This window comes from Sphaerulina musiva (assembly GCF_000320565.1).
Source record: "Sphaerulina musiva SO2202 unplaced genomic scaffold SEPMUscaffold_9, whole genome shotgun sequence".
Taxonomy (NCBI): Eukaryota; Fungi; Ascomycota; class Dothideomycetes; order Mycosphaerellales; family Mycosphaerellaceae; genus Sphaerulina; species Sphaerulina musiva.
The window spans coordinates 1,675,863-1,695,539 of NW_016017391.1; the positions used below are offsets into that span (position 1 = coordinate 1,675,863).

Below are 19,677 nucleotides of genomic sequence, written 5' to 3' on the forward strand. Positions count from 1 at the left end.
TGGAACCTCAGAACGAGTGCGCGTCAGCGCCGCGCGCCAATGTATCCTACAGCAGGCCAGGCTGCTGGAGCGCCGCTCGCCTATATACATTACCAGTACATTATCTGTAACGAGGCTAAAGTACAGTACATGTATCATAGAGTGCCCGAAGGAATCATCAAGATGGTGCTATACAATCGAGGAGTCTGTAGGTCATGGAGCCTCTGCCATTGCTGTCGTCGTCATTTCAGTTGCGCACAATTCATCTCAGTCGTCTCAATCGATTGACTGGCCTCAATCGGCAGACCTGGACAGCATCCGACACACTGTCGACTGTCCTCCTCTCTTCTTGCTTGTGTTTTCCACCAGCTGGCCTTCTACACTCCAATGCCTACACTGCAGCCGCCACCTCGTTGTCTAGCAACAGTAGCAGTAGCAGCAGCAGCAGCAGCAGCACCATGTCAAGCTTTCCATCAAGCTGGATCAATCACTGCTTCCTCCATGTTTCCAACGCATCACTTCTCCTTGCGCCTTCATATTCGTTTCCATAGCCCAACGCAGCGTGGACGCACACTGCAAATTCCCCTGAACGGCGCGATCCGTGGTCGTTGTGTACAAGATTGTCCGTATGGCTGTTTTTCCGGGACTTCAATCACCATCGTCATCGTCTCCTGCTTCATTCTTGTTGTCCTTGCGGATCGGAATCTTGATACCCTGGCCCGCAAAACATTTGCTGAGTGGAGTGCTTTCAATCACTCCGGGGAACTTCTTGGCCGAGTACACCTGAAACTTGTCTGAAAAGGTCCAGGCTAAGACCGGTGCTTTGCCTCTGTTGACTCCGGGCTGACCACCTCCTTTGTTACTGATGTCAATAAAGCTCATGCGCAATCTGTATCGAGTCAGTACACCGTTCACTGGACGTGATCAGATTACAAATGTCCACCTACCGGAAGAATCCCTCGGTGCGCACACTCAGGTCCTGAAGCACAAACCAGAAGCCAGGTTTGCCCTGGTCATCGTTCAGACGAGCGGCGTTGACGGTCAAGCTTCCGATCAGATTCCGCGTGTACATGGCGTTCGACTGTTGCGGCTGAGGAGTGTAGCCGATGGGCTGTCCCATCTGGCTGTAGAACATGCTCGGAGCGTATCCCGGTCGAGCCATGGTTGCAGGATAGGCGGGGATCTGAGCATAAACAGGGCCCTGCTCACTCATATACATCACCTGCTGCGTCTCGAAATGCTGTCTCTGCGGCTCGGCCGGTGGTGGGTACGACGTCGTCGTCGCGCTACTGATACTCACAGCGGGGCTGTTGCTCGATGCCCGCACCACATTAGCCTCTCGATCTGCAGTCTCTGCCCACAAGTCCACCTGCAGAATGAAGAACGAAGGATCCGCGAGCAGTGGATCATCCATCGAGACCTCTGCGTTGGTGTTCATGTCAATAATCACCAGCTTCACGCATGGTGGGGGTGTGATGGGCCTCCGGTCTTTGTCACCAAAGCCACACATCCGCGCTCTTTGCGGTTGTTGTAGCACGTGGAGCTCGTATTTCAGACCATCTCTCACATTACTATGCGACATCTTCTTTTCCCCATTGGGCAGGATGTTACTAGCTCGAGGCTGCGGGGGCAATGAAGACTGCTGCGGTGGTTGCAGGGACTGCAGGGACTGCATGGATTGCATGGATTGCATCGGAGGTGGCGGCGCAGGCATACCGTACGAGTGAGGCTGGACTGGGTTAGCAGAGCTGGGGCGATGGGTTCGCGGTGTTTCCGTTACAAGACCCATGCTTCCCATTGGAGGGCCCATCGATGGCTGGCCCAACGGAGGGAGCTGATTCTGCATGTAGGGATTGCCCATCGATGGCGGTGGTCCTCGCATGTGTTGCTGTTGCGATTGTGCCTGCGACTGATGTGGGTGATGTTGATGTTGTTGTTGTTGTTGTTGTTGGTGGTGTTGATGCTGGGACTGAGGGAGTGGAGGCGGTGCATAGCCCCCATACTGCTGCTGGTAGGGATTCATGTCTTCTCCGTGGGCTTGCTGTCCGTTCGTATAGTCGTTACCTCGTGTAGTGATGTCGTGGTGTATGCCGTTAGACTGGTAATGGGATTGCGAAGACGGGTGGCCCTGATACGGGTTGGGCTGGGATGGTATTTGATGCTGCTGCATCGTGGGTGCGCACAATGTGCTGGTCCTGTTGCTGCCCTCGGTGGTACTTGAGCGGGTAGGCACAGTCCTGGCAAAAGAACGAAACTCGAGGAAGGAATCAGTCTCCGAAAGGTGGGCGAAGCAGTGGATGAGAGAGAAGTCGGGTGAGTGAAGAAGATAGAAGGTCAGGTAGCCAAAGGCGACGTGGCGCAAAGGAACAGTCGCAGGTTGCTTGCTTTGCTTTGCTTTGCTTGCTTGCGGGAGGGGTGATATTTGACTTTTGGTCGAACCAGAGTCTCAACCAGGTAGATGGGTAGGTAGAACCAGACAGCCTCCAGCTCACGGTAATCAAAGGACCTTTACTTGCGCTTTGGGTGGGTCTGCGCCCAAGATATGCGCACTTTCAGAAATTCCCTTGCGGTCATGCACCATGTCCTCCCCCAGGCGGTCACCACAACAAGGTCAAATTCTTTTTGCTGCGCGCGCCTCGACAGTGGGGCATGGGCGAAGAAGAGGTGCAGCAGCAGCAGCAGCAGCAGCAGCAGCAGCAGTAGCAGCGCGCAGGGAAGCGTGTCAAGTCGTGGAGGTCTGTCGATTGTTGTTATGTAGCACGCGGCTGCACGCTCTAGGCGTCGAAAGGACTGCGAGCCAGTTAATTTGCCGCTCTCGAGGTGTCGCTATGGGGCCACAGCAACCATGTGCCGGGTTCGTACATGAAGCTACCTCTGCGGTGCTTGGGCGAGACCCACGACGGCAGGCTGTCTGGCTGGATCCTCTCTTCAGCGCCGACCACCCGCAGACGCCCGGGCGCTGACTGTCACGATCGCGTGCTTGGTGTCGCAGTGGGAGCGGCGCGGATCTGGATGTGCCTCTGGATGTGCCCTGATCAGGTGTGCTCTGATCTACTCTAACCTGCTTTTGATCTTCCCGCGAGGAGGGAACTTCCCAACGCGGTGGCTCCGACTATGGCACGCACGTCGTGTAGCTTTGGGCCGCTATGTACCGTATCGCAGGGCCTGTCACTGCTGGGGGGCTGGCGACGGAGACGGAGGGGGAGGGGGAGGGGGGAAGCGGAGGCGGAGGCAGAGGCGGCGGCGGAGGAGGAGAGGGTGGTGGTGGTGGTGGTGGTGGTGGTGGTGGTGGAACTGTAGAGACTGACAGTGATTGCTGCGATCACCATAGCATTAGGGTAGTAGGATGGCAGGCAGTTCGAGCAGACACGGCATCCACTTTTTATTAAGAGGGTCCCCGCCGAGGAGGGATGGGATGACGAGGGAGAGGGAGAGAGAGAGAGAGAGAGAGAGAAGTGCTTCCCTCGACGTGTTTGCGGGCAAGGCACATGTGGGCAGGTCTCCAGAGAGACTCTCAGACAGCCACAGGCCTCACGCAGGCTCGAGCAAATGGGAGCTGTCCCGCTCTAGCGGCGACGATCTAGCATTCTAGCTGGCCTGTCCTGTCTGCGCTTGTCTGGCCTGGCAGCCAGAGCCAGACTCCCAGAGCCAGTTTGCCAGAGCTCCAGACCAGAGCGTCCGCCGTCCAGCCTCGACGTAACTCCACCGTACCATGCTCATGGACCGGGATCGCGTCTTCCGCCTCCGCGAACGTATCTGTATCGAGGAGGTATTGGCGAGACGATGTTAGGCGAGGCGTTCGTTCTGCTTGCCCCCTCCCTCCCAGGCTCCCCCATTATCGACACCGCCATTAGGTATTGACGATAGTGGCCACCTCGCGGAGATACGGTGCCATTTATCGCACACTCCGTGGGTCCATACAGTACATAAACATATATCATGCATATAGGCGAGAGGGAGAGACTAGAGAGAGAGTGCAGAGAGTGCAGAGAGTGCAGTGGTGGCAGACGATCGACCGCTGCAATCACCACGCCGCCGCACTGGGCAGCTCCCACGATCCGGCGCCGGGGACGCTGCCCTGGACACTCTGTTGGGCCACTCTAAATCAGCCATGAAAGGCCGCTTTGAGCGACTTGCGTGAGCCACGGATATGAAGCTTGCACCCTGCCACTCGAACGCCCCCCAGCCCCCAGCCCCCAGCCCCAGGCTCCCAGCACGCAGGCAGGCAGGATTCAGGAATAGGATCCACCTCGACGCGGAAAATGCTCGACACTCATCCTGATACCGGGACGGCGTGCATTGGTCCGTCGATTTCGCGATAATGCATTTCTTCTGCCAGGTTCACCGTTTCTGCCAGGGGTCCAAAGCAACATCAGCGTCCTCGGTGGTGAACTGGTGATGTTGAGACGAGCGTCTTCATTGGCAGCGGCAGCACGACGAACAGCAGCACTTTTCAGTGTCACCTAAGACACGGCTGAAACAAAGCAAGGCGACCTCGAGTCCTCGACCTTTTTTTGATGTTCGTGTGTCGTGTCGTGTGCGACCACGTGATGTGGCTACGCACGGTTCTCCAGCGGACCCACTACGGAGTGAGTGAAGAAAAGTGCTCTCAATCCATCAATTTATCGACTGTGCTTCTTACGCGGGCCTGAATGAAACCACTCTGGTACCTCCTAGATGCAGATCCCATTACTAGGTACCTATCGCCATACGGAACTTCTCGGTCGACGTCAAGGAGGAGGTGTGAGCAGCCTTACCATATTTATCTTGTCCCGTCGCCACGACCATGTAGACGAGACAACACCCTGAGACTGGCAGTTGCAGACCTTACGAAAGATATGGGACAGGTCACGATGACAATCCGCTACCAATTGGGTCCGCCTCACGCCAACGGCATCTGCTCCTCTTTCACCGAATGGTAATAACGGACGTTGTGCAGTCAACAACCCATACCAGATGTTTGCTATCAAACATCCCCTCTTGGTCGCGTCATGCAGTGATCAGCACGACAACGCTAGGTACTATCCTCCCAAGACTGCCATTAGATTGGATATCCAGGCCACGAGCCTGCATCATATGAACAACTGTCTTGGGGGGGTTGGGCTGCTTTCCTTGGCGGACTCAGATATGAGCTGAGTGTGTGTGTGTGTGTGTGTGTGCACGACCAAGTGACAATTCATCATCAGGAGGAGGGTACAAACGACCAAGACATCAACAACATTTGCACGTGGCAGCCTCCTCCTCCTCCTCCTCCTCACCTAAACAAGCCACCCCCTCTGATCACTAGGTACCAGGTAGGCAGGTAGGTACCCAACAATCGTCCTCCCCAACACGACATCCGCCAGTAGTGAGCCGAGTCCTCCTCGTATGTCGGGGAACAAGAGTATGGTTCCGACAGTAGGGGAGATTTCCGATGCTCTACACTCACTACTGTACGGTAGGTAAGTATAGCCTTCATCAACCCGAGTCCCTTGTGTGTTTTCTTTGGGGGGGTTTTCTGGCACGAGCAATTGATCAAATTCTTTCTCGCGTCGACTTGCGATTTTTCCTCCCTCCCTCCCTCCCTCCCTATTACTCCCAGCTCTCATTTCAACCAAGCCATCTCAACGTTGTATCCGCGTCCCCGGTCATCATTCTTGGAGATCTCGATTTCCAGTTCTCCTCTTTTTTTTTCTTTTTCGGGGCGGGGTACTCTTCACAACACGAGTATACTATCTACCTATACGTATAACCCCATTTTCCGAGACACGAAAGAGAGAGAGCAAGAAAAGAAAGAAACAAAAAAAAAACGAGCTTCCTCGTGTCTGCCGTATTCGAACCAAAACATACATACACACATACATACCTCCTACCTACATACCTAATTGCTGGTTCCAAACCCCCCGTCCGTATTCAAAAGAGTATAGTATACCTACCTCCCTACCTAGGTACCTAACCTCCCTCGCCCCCGTCAACTTCCGTAAACCGTACGTACGTAACTCTACCTAAAAGCTAAGATACCTATAGGTAGACCTTCCCAAATCGTAACGTCTCGCCTCCGTCAATTGCCGTAAAGCGTACGTACCTACCTTACCTCTCTATTTTAAGGAGGTAGGTAGGTAGGTAGGCTTGATCGTAACCCTCGTAGTATAGAAGACTGCTTGCCTCTAGTATAGAGATGCCCTCGTAAGCCTATAAGCTAAAAGACCGTTGGAAGCAACTCTTATTTGGTTTTATATAGTCGAAAAAAAAAAACAAAAAAACAAAAAAACAAAAAAACAAAAAAACAAAAAAACAAAAAACAAAAAAAGAAAACAAAAAAAGGTTGGAATATAAGTTAGGTAGGTATAGCTTTGCTACTATGCCTATAGTAATAGCTTTACATTTCTATTAAGGAATGCTACAAGAACTACGAGAAAGAGCGAGAAAGATCTCTATCTATAGGTAGGTACCTCCTTAGATAGACTTTACCTATCTACCTTACATATACATCCAGCTACCTACCTTGGATCTTAATTGTACTTACTTGCCTATATACCTACCTTCTAGTAGGAGGTACCTTACTTTACCTTCCCTTTACTATATGCCCGTACATGTACCTACAACTACCGCAAAACCAAGACGCAAAACCAGCGGAACTAGAAGGGAAGGGAAGGGAAGGGAACGACTCAATAGGAACTATCTGTACCCTGGTACCTGTCTATCAGTCAATTACAATGTCACCTGGTCCTTAGAAGATAATATAGTACCTAGGTATAGGAAACCCACTGCTTCACTCCTTTACCTCCTACTCCTTTATTCGCAAAGTTAGGTTAGGTTAGGACGGGAGGTTCTATCTTCTCTTCTCTTCTATGATTCCATGATTCCATGATTCCATGAACCAGAAATCCAAACATCCAGCTCTTCCGAGGACCAGCCAGCTCAGCCAGCTCTTCCGGTCATTTGAGATGTGATGAATCACACACACACGCACACATAAAAAAAAGGGTTAAGACCTTACCTTACCTAACTTTCCAGTCGTCTTCTCTTCTGATAGTATAAGAATGGCCAAGGGAATCATCTACCTCTTTTCTTTTCTTTTCATCCTATTTTGTCCATCGCTTCTTTTCATCCTATTTTTTCCATCGCAGAGATTCCTTGAGGAGAAAAAGCAAGAAAGGACGAAAGCAAGCATTGAAACAGAGCATCATCAAACAATGGGCGATATCTCAACAGACTCCAAGTGGGGCAGCGACGAATACATTGGATGGGACTGCGAAGAAGACGCCGTCGTAAGTAATATCCAATGCCCACCCCCTCGTTCTCCCTTCCACCATCTTGAGCCTGTCCTGCCACAGCCTGGAGATTGCTGTCCATCCCACTGATATACCATGAAAAAAGAAAACAAAAAAAAAAAGAAAAAACTCACCTCTAATCTCTTCCCTAGCAAACGCTCGCCCCCCTCCCACGCCTAATCAACTGCCTCTGCTGCCAACGAGCCTTTACCACCTTCCCCGGCATGATTATCCATCTCGAATCGGGAACGTGCCAGTCGGGCGAGGATGTGGACAGCATCAATCTCCTCGCAGCACATTGCTTCCAGTGGAAGAAGTATATGCACAAAGGATGTCGTGAGTCCTTCATTGCTCGAGATAAGACCTATATTGAATGGACCGGCGCCAAACCATTCAAGTGCCCCACATGCGACCATCAATTTGCCCTGTTGAGCAGTCTCCTCCAGCACGTCTGGAGCTCGGCCTGTGCACAAGGGAAGAGAGGCGGAGCAATCGGGAAGCTTATTCGGTGGCTTTCGAAGAGGACGTATCGGTACCGTACGGGATGGTGAGATGAGCGTACGGATATTTGGTGCTCCCAGACGATGCAGGAGCCACACTCGCGGCGAGGGGGACTCGCGTCAGTTGGCCATCGCCATCGCCATCGCCATCTCCATCTCCATATACAAGCGTGGCACCATGCCACTGCTCTACCAAGTATACCGCGGAGCGATGAGCTCGACCTCCCAGAAACGATTTCGATCGCTATAGGGTGTATAAGCGTGGCACCATGCCACTGCTCTACCAAGTACACCGCCGAGCGTACAGCTCGACATCCCAGAATGACTTCGGCTGCGAAAATCAGTCGTTCTACACTCATCGTGGTGGGTAATGGGTCGTAACAAAGATCCGGAATCTCCGGGGTTCGTCAGCGAACATGAAAAGGCGGAATCGAATGGTATCGGCATCCTCCAGTGGTCTCATCTGGTGCAGGTGGTGCCGTTTCAATCTAAAGCAACGTCAGCAGGCCGGGAAAGGCCCCTATATGCGTGCATAGCACCATTGAATCTGAATATCTTTTTTTTGGCTGTATGGTTTACATCAGTATATCACAGGGAAACTCTTCCCACGTGTGACTGTAGTCCACGTATTTACTGCGCTGCAGTTGGTCTGTCAAATTCGCCTCTGACCGCCTGGTTTACTTTCCCTCCTTATGGCCATACGAGGCCTCGTTTAATTTCTTGCCAAACGGAGCTCCTCCGCCAGGCTCGCCAATTCTCTGTTGTGCATGGTGCTCCTTGTAGTACTCGGTATCGATGCCTTTGGCGTCCTGCTGGTGCACTTTCGTCTCATCCGTCGTCCCTGGCCATGGACATCAGTTCACTCCACCTTAAGTTGTCGAGATGGGGGGAAGAAGACGAGCGGAGAAAGTTTCCGGACGACTGACCTGCCTCACCTAGTTTCGTTGCGACGCCTGCCGCATGTGTCTTGGTTCCTCCCCCTCGTGAATACGCATTGGCGACGTTTTGTGCTCCATGTGTCTCGTACCTATATGTATGTGATTATCACATCCGTCGTTGGTCAGTCAGCGTGTTCTCGTCCCCCTCCCTTGTTCTTGTCGTGGAGTGAGCGTACATGTTTCCTCGTGATGCAAAGTAGACGATTGCGCCTGTCAATGCTGCTCCGGCTGCAATGTTGGGGCCGGTGAAGAAGCCTTTTGACATGATTGTGGATGGTTGATGTGGAGGTCAGGTATGTACCTATGTAGGTAAGGAGTGTACTGGTAAGGTAAGGTAGGTGTCGGTGTCTTGGCTCTGGTGGATGGGCACAAGCAGAGTCTGATTGGGGTAGGAGGTAGTATAGGTAGGTAGGTAGGTGGGATGGTGTAGGTAAGGTAGGTAAGTGTAGGTTACAAATGACAAGTCAAAACCATCTCTCCCGTGACCTCTCACAAAGAATTTGGGAACTGCGAGAGGCATCGGCACCCACGCCATCGTCATAGAGAGCACCAAAGCACTGACGCGACACTTCTGGCCCCTTGCAGAATCGCGCCAAGAGATCTGATCTCCCGCCTCCCGCCTCCCGCTCTCTCTCGGCAATCGTGATACCGATCCCCCCGAGAGGCGAGAGCGTGGGGCATGGAGCACCCATGTTTCACATGCAAATCTTTTTTTTTGGTGTGAGGTGAGGTACCTGTACTGTAGGTATTCTCCACCCCATTGAGACCATTGTAACAACCACCATCACCACCACCACCACCACAATAATGACTTCTTCTTCCTCGCCTTCAGACGTCGCTCCCGTGCGCATCACAGTCCTCATCTCCGGCTCCGGCACCAACCTCCAAGCTCTCATCGACGCCAGCAACACCCCCGCTCTCCCCAACGTACAACTCGTCCGCGTCATCTCCGACCGCAAAGCCGCCTATGGCCTCACTCGCGCCCAGAACGCACACATTCCCACAACATATCATGCCTGGCTTCCCTATAAAAAACAATACCCCGCAGACGACCCTTCCGCACCCGTCCAGAACTCGCCCGCTCGAAACGCCTACGATGCAGATCTCGTCCCTCTCATTCTGCACGATCAGCCGAGCATTGTCGTCTGCGCGGGCTTTATGAGAATTCTGACTCCTTCGTTTTTGAACCCTCTTGCGGAGAAGGGTGTGAAAATTATCAATTTGCATCCTTCTCTCCATAAGGACTTGATTGGCGCGGGGTGTATTGAACGAGCGTGGGAGGAGTTTGAGCAAGGGAAGAGGACGAAGACGGGGATCATGATTCATTATGTCATTGCCGAGGTGGATCTGGGGGAGCCGATTGTGCAGCAAGAGGTGGATATCCAAGGGTGTGGGACGCTGGGTGATTTGCAGGAGAGGATACACCAGGCGGAACATGGGTTGATTGTGGAAGGGACGAGAAGGGTGGTGGAGTTGAGTCGAGGGGGGACTTGATAGGTTCTCTCGAAAGGAAGAATGGAAACGCAGAAACCTGGATCTTGCGGGAAAAAATTGATATCGCGAGGAGAAGCGAAGACCTGGCTTGAGGTGTAGTCCATGCGATGAATGTACTCCCGGATATCGCACGTCCGAGTATCTCTGGATGCGGTCACTGAATCGGTGTGAGCATAGGCAAAGGTGCTTCACATTCTTCCGCTTGGACAAGGGAAGCAATCTGGAGCCTTCTTGAGCTCCGTCCATGGCTACGCACACTTGCTATATTTACCTAGCATTGTCTCTCGCTCAGCTGGCCTTTCCCAAACGACGCCAGAGTGCACCAGCCACGCTTCGCTCGCTACCAAACACCTCACACCACGAAGCACAAGGCCACCTGTCTTGAGCCTTGTACCGTGTCCGTCAGCTCCTCAGGAAGGCGTTGGTTCATTCCATCCATCCAGGCAAGTGAGCAAGTCTCAAATCCAATAGAGTAAATTTGCGTAGCTACATGACCTAGGTATGTTAATCTGCTAGCAATACATCTCAAGACTGCTCCAAGGCTCAGTAGCAATCCAGATATTGCAAATGGACTCTTTACTATTTCTAGCTAGGTACATCCTCATATCCCCTTGTCGATGAAAAGCATCCACTGCAAAGGTACCGCTTACGACGAGAGTGCGCAGATGTATGTGTGTTTGAATTGCTACTCACATGTACCTCCGTAGATAGATGGACCACATCGGCATCTGGTATTGCTTCCATCTCATCCCTCGACCTCCATGGACTAAGTACCTTACTCTCGCCAGGTAGAATATGTACCTACATGTACCTTACGTTCCATCGTCGAGACATGTAGCACACATGTCTGGCTACCTGGGCTACCTACCTATCTGTTTATCTGTCCGTCCGTCCGTCTCTCTGCCTTACAACGCAAGCTTACCTATCCGATAGCGTACAGCGTATAACGTATAGGTATGTACCTAGGAGGTATGTATACCTTCCCAGCTTCTCCCCTCATCTTATCACTCGTCCGTCCATTCCATTCCATCCAGTCCAGTCCAATCTCACATCTCCTTCTCTCCCATCTCCTCCCCTTCTTCCACCCCAAGCCCAACAGGAAGACCCGAAGGGTTTTCCCGAAGGAGTTTCTGCCCAGTGACGCGAGAGAGTAAGGGAAGGTACGATTCGTAGGCTTGCTTGGTGCTGGAGGGGGAAGGGGGCACTGGAGAGGCGTTCGGTGGAAGGAGGTACTAATAGAGGTGTCTTCGTCCTGCACTGTGTTCGAGTATTGGCAGGAGTAGTGTAAAGTACAGTATTCATGGCGGTGTTGTGAGGTGGTATTACTACCTCAGTACCTGAGGTGACCTTACAATCTGTACCTACCTACCGTACCTACGTAGGTACCTGAAGGTACTAGGTAGTACTCTGGGGGCGAGCTCGGGGAATGGAATGCCCTTCAGTCGCGTGTTGCTGGCTGTTCTTGCTTTACCGCAGACGTGTCCACCTTCCCTCGTCGACTGGCAAGCTAAGGCTTGACGCATCGCGCTGCCGCCGAGTGCAAGACGCGTACAACGCGACGTAGAGGTGCTGACGGTCTCGCCAATACCTCGAACGGCACAGCTGTCAAGAGGATCCTTCTCCAAACGCCAGCCTTGATGAACAAGGCCAACGACATGATGAAAGAGTGTCTTTTCAGAGTCGCAAGCGACAGCGAAAAGTGTGGGCCAGCAAAAATTCCCCCGACCTGGCCCCCGAAGGAGACAGGATTCAGTTGCGGTCCGCGCTGTGCAATGCAGCCACTTCTGAATGGTTCTAGCATTCGTGAGCGCCAGAAACCCCAAGAAGGTACTAGGAGATGATGTTAGTACTGCATTGATGATGGATGGTGATGGAAAGTGTAGGGGGAGGGTGGAGGGTGGACTCACAGTATGAAGAAGAAAAGGTCGTTGGTTTGGAAGATGGATGTGCTTATATACGGTGTTCCCACTAGCGCGGCTGACTGTACTGTGCTGAGAGCTGCGTGTACAGTATGACGGCTTCCGTGACAGAAATTGAAGTGAGAGGGGTGAACGACACGAACGTGATGCGCGTCACGGCAAGGTTTCGGAACAAGCCGTTGTTTACTGTGGCATAAACAATCAATCGCATGCACGCACAAACAGTGTCACCACCCCTGCCTGCATTGGCACTACTGTATGCGCGTGGCAACGATAGTAGGAGTGATGCACAATTGAGCCGAAGCGCGCCGCCGACATCCTGCTGACTTCTGTAACGAACTTCCTCCCTCCCTCCCTCGATCCTCTCCGCTCAACATGCCTCGTGTGCGCGCGACTGGCGGCGCTTCGGGCAATTATGCGCAATCGCCCGTAAAGTCGATCCAGATTCCGCTCAACGACGACGACGAGGAAAAGGCGCAGCGTCTCCAGAACCGGAAAGCAGCCCACTCGCGCCAGATGTCGTCCATCAAGGCTGCGGCAGCGACACCGCAACGAAAACGAAAGTCTCTAGGCGGCTTGGGCGATGGTGGGCCAGCGACGCCGTCTCAAGACGACGATGATCCATATGGAGTGCGAGGAGACCATGTGACGCCTATGAAGCGTGTGCCCATACTCGCCAACTTCGAGACATGGATGAAGATGGCGACGGATAATAAGATCAATGCGAACAATTCGTGGGACTTTGCGCTCATCGACTACTTCCACGACATGAGTCTGCTCAAGGAGGGCAACGGCGTCAACTTTCAGAAGGCGAGCTGCACATTAGACGGATGTGTCAAAATCTACACCAGCAGAGTGGACAGCGTCGCAACGGAGACGGGAAAGCTGTTGAGTGGGTTGGCAGACAGTGGAAACAAGAAACGAAAAGGTGGCGACACAGAAGAGGGCGGCGGAGAGGAGGGCGACGACGAAGACGAGGAGAACGAGGATGGCACGAAAAAGAAGGGCAGAAAGAAGGCGCAGCGATCAGCAGAAGCCACACTGGCCACATCATTCGAGACGCTGAAGCTGAAGAAGATGGAGCTGGAATTCTCTGTTGATCCACTATTCAAGAAGGCAGCAGCAGATTTCGATGAGGGTGGTGCCAAGGGACTTCTCATGAACCACTTGTCGATTGACAGCACGGGACGAATTGTATTCGACAGCAGTGACGACGCACAAGATGCAGACGTCGAGGATACGACAAGGCGAGACAGCATGGAGCCGGAGGGAGAAGAGCAGCAGAATAAGACGGTAACAGAGGAGGAGGAGATCGAGCCTATGCAGGAGGACGGGATTGTCGATGTTGCTGGACTGGGAGCGCGATTTTTTCCCGATTTGGATATACTAGACGGCCAAGACATATGCCCATCGTTAAAGACGTTTGAGCTTGGTGGCGGAGACGGATCGCTGGATTTGCCATTCCTCAAGGCGCCCGAAAATTGGCGGGACGAGCAGACTGATGCCGACACAGAACAGCTCGATCGGAGTGGCATCAATTTGGACGATCAAACTGCAGCATTTGGCCACGATGACGATGCAGAACCGTTGGGTTTCGACATGGCCGCAGATGTTGGCTTTGGTGAGGGAGGAGAGGCGTGGGCGCGCGATGCTGCTTTACATCCTCAAATGCGGGTATACGATGCTTCAGCGGGCGCGGAAGCAGGCGAGGACGCAGCAGGTGAGGTGGGCGTATTCGACAACGACAGCAACGCATATGGTGTCACGCTGCAACATCGACCCCACGATCAAGAGAACATCTTGAACTACTTTGACAACGCACTGCAGAAGAACTGGGCGGGACCAGAGCACTGGAAGATTGCACGCATCAAAGAAGCCAATGTCGTCAAGCCTACAAGGACGCGGAAAGAGAAGGAGCCTTTTGAGATTGATTTTGCGGCACCCATGTCGCAAGAAATGGCCAACTTGCTATACACGAATGCGTCCACCAATGCGAGCATATGTCTACCGAAGAAAGAGTGGAAGAGTAAGAACCGAAATCTGCTTCCCGACGACAAGCACTTCAACTCCAAGGACCTCCTGAAGCTCTTCCTGAAGCCAAAAGCGAAGATTGGTGCTCGCAGATCGGGTCCGTCGAGCAAGCCGATACCACTCCATGGCGAAGTCGATGAGGCATACTGGGCGACGCATGGCGGAGACGACGCAGCAGTACCACCTCATCCCATGGACGTGGACGACGCCGTCGAGGGGGACTACGATGCAAACTTCTTCCACGACGATGGACTCCCCATGGCGGGCGGTGGTGCCATGGACGACGATGACGATGACTTTGCCGATGCTCGCGAACAATTCTCTCCGGGCGCAGACGATGTCGAAGGACCGATGGGAGCGGGCATCGACAGTGTGGCCGGGCCCACCGGAGGAGGAGCGGGAGCAGGTGACTTTGGTGCCAATCTCGTAGCACAATCGCGACGATTACGGCCCGAATACGTGCAATACGCGCGAGTGGCGAAAAAGGTCGATGTCCGGCGGTTGAAGGAAGAGATGTGGCGTGGTATTGGATTTGAACAGAGGTCAGTTTTTCCTTTTCCTTTTCCTTTTCTTTTTTCTCCTTTCCCATCTATCTATATCACACACAGAGAGAGAGAGAGTTGCACACTGACTCTTTTCCTTTCTCACAGCAGAGATATGACACCACCTCCTCACACGCCCGCCTCGAAACGACCCCCCACCACCATCCCCGCCCTTTCCACCGACGACACTTCGACGCTGCTCTTCACGGACATTATGAATAATCTCCAACACGTCTACCCCAAGCAGCAAATGTCCGACATTAGCACGTCGTATGGATTCATTTGTCTCTTGCATTTGGCCAATGAAAAGGGTTTGATGATTGAAAATGTCGATGGTTGGACGGATTTGCGCGTCAAGAAGGATTTTGGGGCCGTTGTTGTTGAGGGGGATGTTTGATTTGAGCTTTTTACGAGGGGAGGGGAGGGAGAGAGGATTATAGGTAGGTATGCATGCATGCATGCATGGCATTGATGAAAGTGAAATGAAATGAAGACAATGAAGAAGCAAGTGCTTACACTGTGATTTTTGATTTATATTATCCGGTCAGATCACGTTAAGGTAACTCTGCATCCCGATTCTTTTCTATTCTATTCACAAATCCTCCTTTTCCTCACCACTCTCCCTCTCTCCCTCCCCCTCCCCCTCCTTTCCAAGTGCAAACAACACAATCTTCTGATATCCCTCCACAGCCTCCCACAGATCCTTCTCCCTCAACTCCTCCTGATCGCCATGCGCCACAAAAATCGTCCCCGGACCATACAAGTAGCGTTTCTGGTCCGAAACAACTTTCTCCAACCAAGGAATATCGGTTCCGTAATTCACGGTGATGACGTCGAAGCCGGGGACATCGTGGTCAATGTCTACGGGGCCATATCCGGCGCCTGTGAAGTCGAGTTCGACGATATCTTGGGGTGTTAAATGGTTATCATCATCATCACCATTTCCGGAGAGAAAGGGTTGCACGGCTTCGTGGATGGCTTGGGTCATGGCGTGTTGGATCATGGAAGTTGTGCCGTGGGCGATGCGCACGGCGATGGTGGCGGTGGCGTTTTGTGCTATGACATTTGCTGCGACGCCGCCTTGGAGCACGCCGAGATTGAAGGTCGTCGAACCGTATTTCGCACTTGTGGGGAGTCGGTCTCCCAAGTGCATAATGGCCGCCAGACTGGATACGAGGACTTCGTTGGCGGATCGTCCGAGCCAGGGGTAGCCGCTGTGGCCTGCTTTGCCTTTGGCGCGGATGATGGCTTGCATGGTTCCTTTGTGGCCCGAGACGAGGTGGAGGGCGGTGGGTTCGCCGAAGATGATGGTTTGGGTGTGTGAGAGGGAGAGGTTGTTGGCGGCGCGCATTCCGCCTCCTCCGATTTCTTCGCCGACGACGTAGAGGAGGGAGACGTCGTCGGGCGAGATGGCAGAGGAGGCGATGAGTTCGTTGATGGCGATGATTTGGGTCGCCACGCTGCCTTTGGCGTCTACGGAGCCGCGGCCGAAGATGGTGGAGTTGCCTGGATGGTCTTCATCTTTGGTATATTTATATGGGAGGAAAGGTGGAACCTGAGGGGGTGTGATGTGTGAGTGTGTGTATATACCATTGCAGATGAGACTTGGTCGGGAGGGAAGTAGTCATACAGTATCGATGTGACTGGTCAACATCACGGGCGGGTCTCGATTCTCTCCCGGCCAAGCGTAGACATTGAAGCGTTCGGGATCTCTGGAGACATATTGCTTCTCGGCGTGATAGCCTTGCTGGATCAGGCTGTGGTATAGCCAGTCTCCCACGGCTTGTTCATGGCCGGAGATGGATTCGATCTCGACTAGTGATTGGTGGAGACGGACGACGTCTGGGCGCAGCAATGTATATGATGACAGTGCGGCACTACCCGATGATGCGAGTGAAGTGAAGGCAGATGCCAAGTGAATAACTCGCATAGTGACTACCGTAAAGTACCTTACAGTCCTTACTGTAAGTAGGTAGGTGAAGATTGAAGTCGAGAATGTTTCAGATGGCTGATGCCTGGAAGCCTGAAATAGAGGCGCCGACGCAGGTACAGCCACCAGTTCCCGAGTGGAGATGCGCGAGGGCGATGATTGGCTGTCGGGCCACCGCTGTTGTTGTTGTTGTGGTATCAACACAACACAGCAACAGCAACATCCCGGCGCTTGACAACGACACGAACATCCAATTCGTGACGGGAGCCGATTGCGCCTCGCTACTCCGCCCGGCGCACTCTCCCGCACGCACCTGCACATGCGGTGTGTGTGTGTGTATGTGGTAGTCTACTACATGTACATCTTCAACTTCCACCCTTCTCCTTGCGTCTCTCCATTTCTTCTTTCGCCAATGCTGGTTCATTGCGCCCGCGCCAAGTGACAGACAGAACAGAGCAGCAGTACACACTACCACCGGACGCTCTTCCTCGATCCATCATTGCAATCCCCGCTCGGCCTGGAGAGATCCGACCGGCCCACACAGGCACGACGACAACGACGACCACGACGACGAGCTCATCCGCCTCCGCCTCCGCCTCCGCCTCCGCCTCCGCCTCCACCTCCACCTCCACCTCCTCATCCTCACACGCTATCAGGCAGCATTGGATTAACGCGACCACGAGTCCCACGCGAGAGAAATGGCCGCATCAACGGCGGCGACAACGGCGACAACGACCACTCAGCACGTGGATCCCGAGACGTTGTATACCAAGCAGACGTGCATCGGCGGCGGCAGTTTTGGAAAGGTCTACAAGGGCGTCGACAAGCGCTCCGGACAGTCGGTGGCTATCAAGATTATCGATGTTGAGAATGCCGACGACGAGGTCGACGATATCATTCAGGAAATCTCCATCCTGTCCGGCCTCAACTCGCCATATGTCACCAAGTACTATGGCTCATATCTCAAAGGCTCTGACCTGTGGATCATCATGGAATTCTGCTCCGGAGGCAGCTGTGGCGACATGCTGAAACCAGGCGTTCTGCCTGAAGACTACATTTGCATCATCATCAGAGAACTGTTGCTGGGCTTGGAGTACTTGCACAACGACGGGAAGTTACATCGTGATATCAAGGCAGCCAATATCCTGCTGGGTGCCAACGGCCAAGTCAAGCTGGCCGACTTTGGCGTGTCGGGACAATTGACGGCGACGATGACGAAGAAGAATACGTTTGTGGGCACTCCCTTCTGGATGGCTCCGGAAGTGATTAAGCAATCAGGCTACGATCACAAGGCAGACATCTGGTCTTTGGGCATCACCGCGTTGGAGCTCGCATTGGGAGAGCCACCCTACAGTGATATTCATCCCATGAAAGTATTGTTCCTGATACCGAAGAATCCAGCACCCATGTTGGAGGGCAATTTTAGCAGAGAGTTCAAAGACTTTGTGTGGAGGTGTCTGCGAAAAGAGCCACGGGAGAGGCCTACGGCGCGTGAGCTTCTGAAGCATCCTTGGATACGAAAAGCAAAGCGCACTGCATACTTGACGGAGCTGATCGAACGGCATGAGCGGTGGCAGGCTACTCACCAAGACGAAGAAGAGAGCTATGAGGCCAATTCCACGGACGACTCACCATCGCAGAATGCAGAGGACGAAGATTTGTGGGACTTTGGTACAGTGCGTCCGGCTGGTCGACGTGGCCATGCAGGTCCGGGTCTGCGGCCCATGAATGAGTCCGGCATGAATTCGAGGAGGTCTCATGCGCCTCATTCGCCTACCAGAAGGACCGTTTCGAACAAGGAGAATATCGATGCCGAGCTTACAGAGACCCCAGGGACAGGCCAGACCATGCGGGGCGCCATGCTTCCTCCTCCACTGCCCAAAACGCCTTCACCAACGAAGCGATATGCGCCGCCCCTACCATCACCAGGGCCTGCTGCCCAAGTTCCCTTGCCCGCATCACCGACCAGAAAACCGATTGCAGTACAACAGACTCCTCCACAGACGCCTCGGCGCGAGTCTGTGCCTCCATCGCCCTTACCTCCTCCTGTCACGCCTGCTACTCCTCGACTGCTGAACGATGACTACCTGCAGCAGAGCATCGCGAGTGACATGTCACAGTACATGAAAGGCCTTGCGATCAAGGAAGAGCCCAAAGCAGTGCCCCCAACGCAACAGGCAGCGTCAGTACCACTCGGGCTCGACGGTGTCGCTGCTTCGCAAGAACACGCGCAACGCTCTGTGGCTGCTTCTGCGACTTCAGTCAACAACCAGCTATACCAGAAGCCTCTGCCAGACTTTGCACCTCCTGGAGTTGTCAAGTCAGAAACGAGGCCGTTGGAGCAGAGTCAGGATTCGCGTCGATCGTCTGTCGACTCCGCATATCAAACTTCGACGACAAACCACTCGACAAACCAATCGCAACCAGCGGCCTCTTCATACTCGCAGCAGGATCAACAGGTGACGGCGCTCAATTCTGTGGTGATGCCGGCTCTCGAAGCCGCCCTCCATCGTCGTTCATATCAACTCTCACTATTGCAGCGACGACATAATGCCTCTCAGGCCAGCCGGTCTCAGACTGGCGGCGCGTCGGTGCTATCCGCGGAGGACTTGCACCTCAAACGCCAGACGCATGAGCAGATACGGAAGTGCTTGAGCAAGGTTTCGCGGCTCTTCCGGGAAATCGATCATTGGGACAGCGTGGCGCCAGTGGGCATGGGAGATGGTGTTGATGGTTTATTGGAAGGGTTCTTGGAGGAGGTCTTGTGTCGAGTCGAAGCGGAGGACGCTGTGCCTGGTGAGGAAGGTTAAATTAGGAGGTAGATCCATCTGGGAGAGGCTGTGGTGGGAGGGCCCAAGCGGAGGGGGATTGTTGTTGTTTGCATGCGCTATGACTTGAATGAGGATTGACTGAAATGCATTTACATTACCGTTTTTATGAGAGGTCGGTCAGTGAAGGATAATATTAATCTTCCTGCTCAAGTATGTTCCACTGCCGTGCTTTCAATTGTAGTCTTGGTACTACCGCGTTCTACCTCCTTCAGTTGACGTTCGATGAAGTCCACTGAATATCTTGGCGCTCATCCCACTTA

The 19,677-nt window shown here is 53.3% G+C and overlaps 7 protein-coding genes across 7 annotated transcripts; 4 read left to right on the plus strand and 3 right to left on the minus strand.

Moving 5' to 3' along the window:
- SEPMUDRAFT_151278 (uncharacterized protein) lies at window positions 1-3,369 on the minus strand. The gene is made up of 3 exons (XM_016906713.1): window positions 2,842-3,369; window positions 927-2,769; window positions 1-868 (listed from the first exon to the last, which is right to left on the minus strand). Exons 2-3 carry the CDS (start codon window positions 2,147-2,149, stop codon window positions 628-630), a joined length of 1,464 nt encoding a protein of 487 aa, XP_016758417.1. The 5' UTR covers window positions 2,150-2,769; window positions 2,842-3,369; the 3' UTR covers window positions 1-627.
- A 4,030-nt stretch (window positions 3,370-7,399) lies between these two features.
- Window positions 7,400-7,783, plus strand: SEPMUDRAFT_50688 (uncharacterized protein; the record flags this gene model as incomplete). The annotated part of the gene is made up of 1 exon (XM_016909173.1): window positions 7,400-7,783. A coding segment is annotated over one exon (384 nt), but the record flags the coding sequence as incomplete, so codon positions are not given.
- A 498-nt stretch (window positions 7,784-8,281) lies between these two features.
- SEPMUDRAFT_151282 (uncharacterized protein) lies at window positions 8,282-9,085 on the minus strand. Its single transcript, XM_016906714.1, has 3 exons — window positions 8,847-9,085; window positions 8,659-8,759; window positions 8,282-8,573 (listed from the first exon to the last, which is right to left on the minus strand). Exons 1-3 carry the CDS (start codon window positions 8,933-8,935, stop codon window positions 8,410-8,412), a joined length of 354 nt encoding a protein of 117 aa, XP_016758419.1. The 5' UTR covers window positions 8,936-9,085; the 3' UTR covers window positions 8,282-8,409.
- Window positions 9,086-9,477: 392 nt separating this feature from the next.
- On the plus strand, window positions 9,478-10,663 carry SEPMUDRAFT_71597 (phosphoribosylglycinamide formyltransferase; the record flags this gene model as incomplete). The annotated part of the gene is made up of 1 exon (XM_016909947.1): window positions 9,478-10,663. One exon carries the CDS (start codon window positions 9,478-9,480, stop codon window positions 10,162-10,164), a length of 687 nt encoding a protein of 228 aa, XP_016758420.1. The 3' UTR covers window positions 10,165-10,663.
- A 1,767-nt stretch (window positions 10,664-12,430) lies between these two features.
- On the plus strand, window positions 12,431-15,165 carry SEPMUDRAFT_151283 (barren). The gene is made up of 2 exons (XM_016906715.1): window positions 12,431-14,656; window positions 14,765-15,165. The coding sequence occupies exons 1-2, from the start codon at window positions 12,459-12,461 to the stop codon at window positions 15,051-15,053; spliced, it is 2,487 nt and encodes an 828-aa protein (XP_016758421.1). The 5' UTR covers window positions 12,431-12,458; the 3' UTR covers window positions 15,054-15,165.
- Window position 15,166: 1 nt separating this feature from the next.
- SEPMUDRAFT_151284 (Zn-dependent exopeptidase) lies at window positions 15,167-16,635 on the minus strand. The gene is made up of 2 exons (XM_016906716.1): window positions 16,287-16,635; window positions 15,167-16,211 (listed from the first exon to the last, which is right to left on the minus strand). Exons 1-2 carry the CDS (start codon window positions 16,584-16,586, stop codon window positions 15,249-15,251), a joined length of 1,263 nt encoding a protein of 420 aa, XP_016758422.1. The 5' UTR covers window positions 16,587-16,635; the 3' UTR covers window positions 15,167-15,248.
- A 405-nt stretch (window positions 16,636-17,040) lies between these two features.
- On the plus strand, window positions 17,041-19,543 carry SEPMUDRAFT_151285 (Pkinase-domain-containing protein). Its single transcript, XM_016906717.1, has one exon. It carries the CDS (start codon window positions 17,285-17,287, stop codon window positions 19,394-19,396), a length of 2,112 nt encoding a protein of 703 aa, XP_016758423.1. The 5' UTR covers window positions 17,041-17,284; the 3' UTR covers window positions 19,397-19,543.
- Window positions 19,544-19,677: the final 134 nt, after the last annotated feature.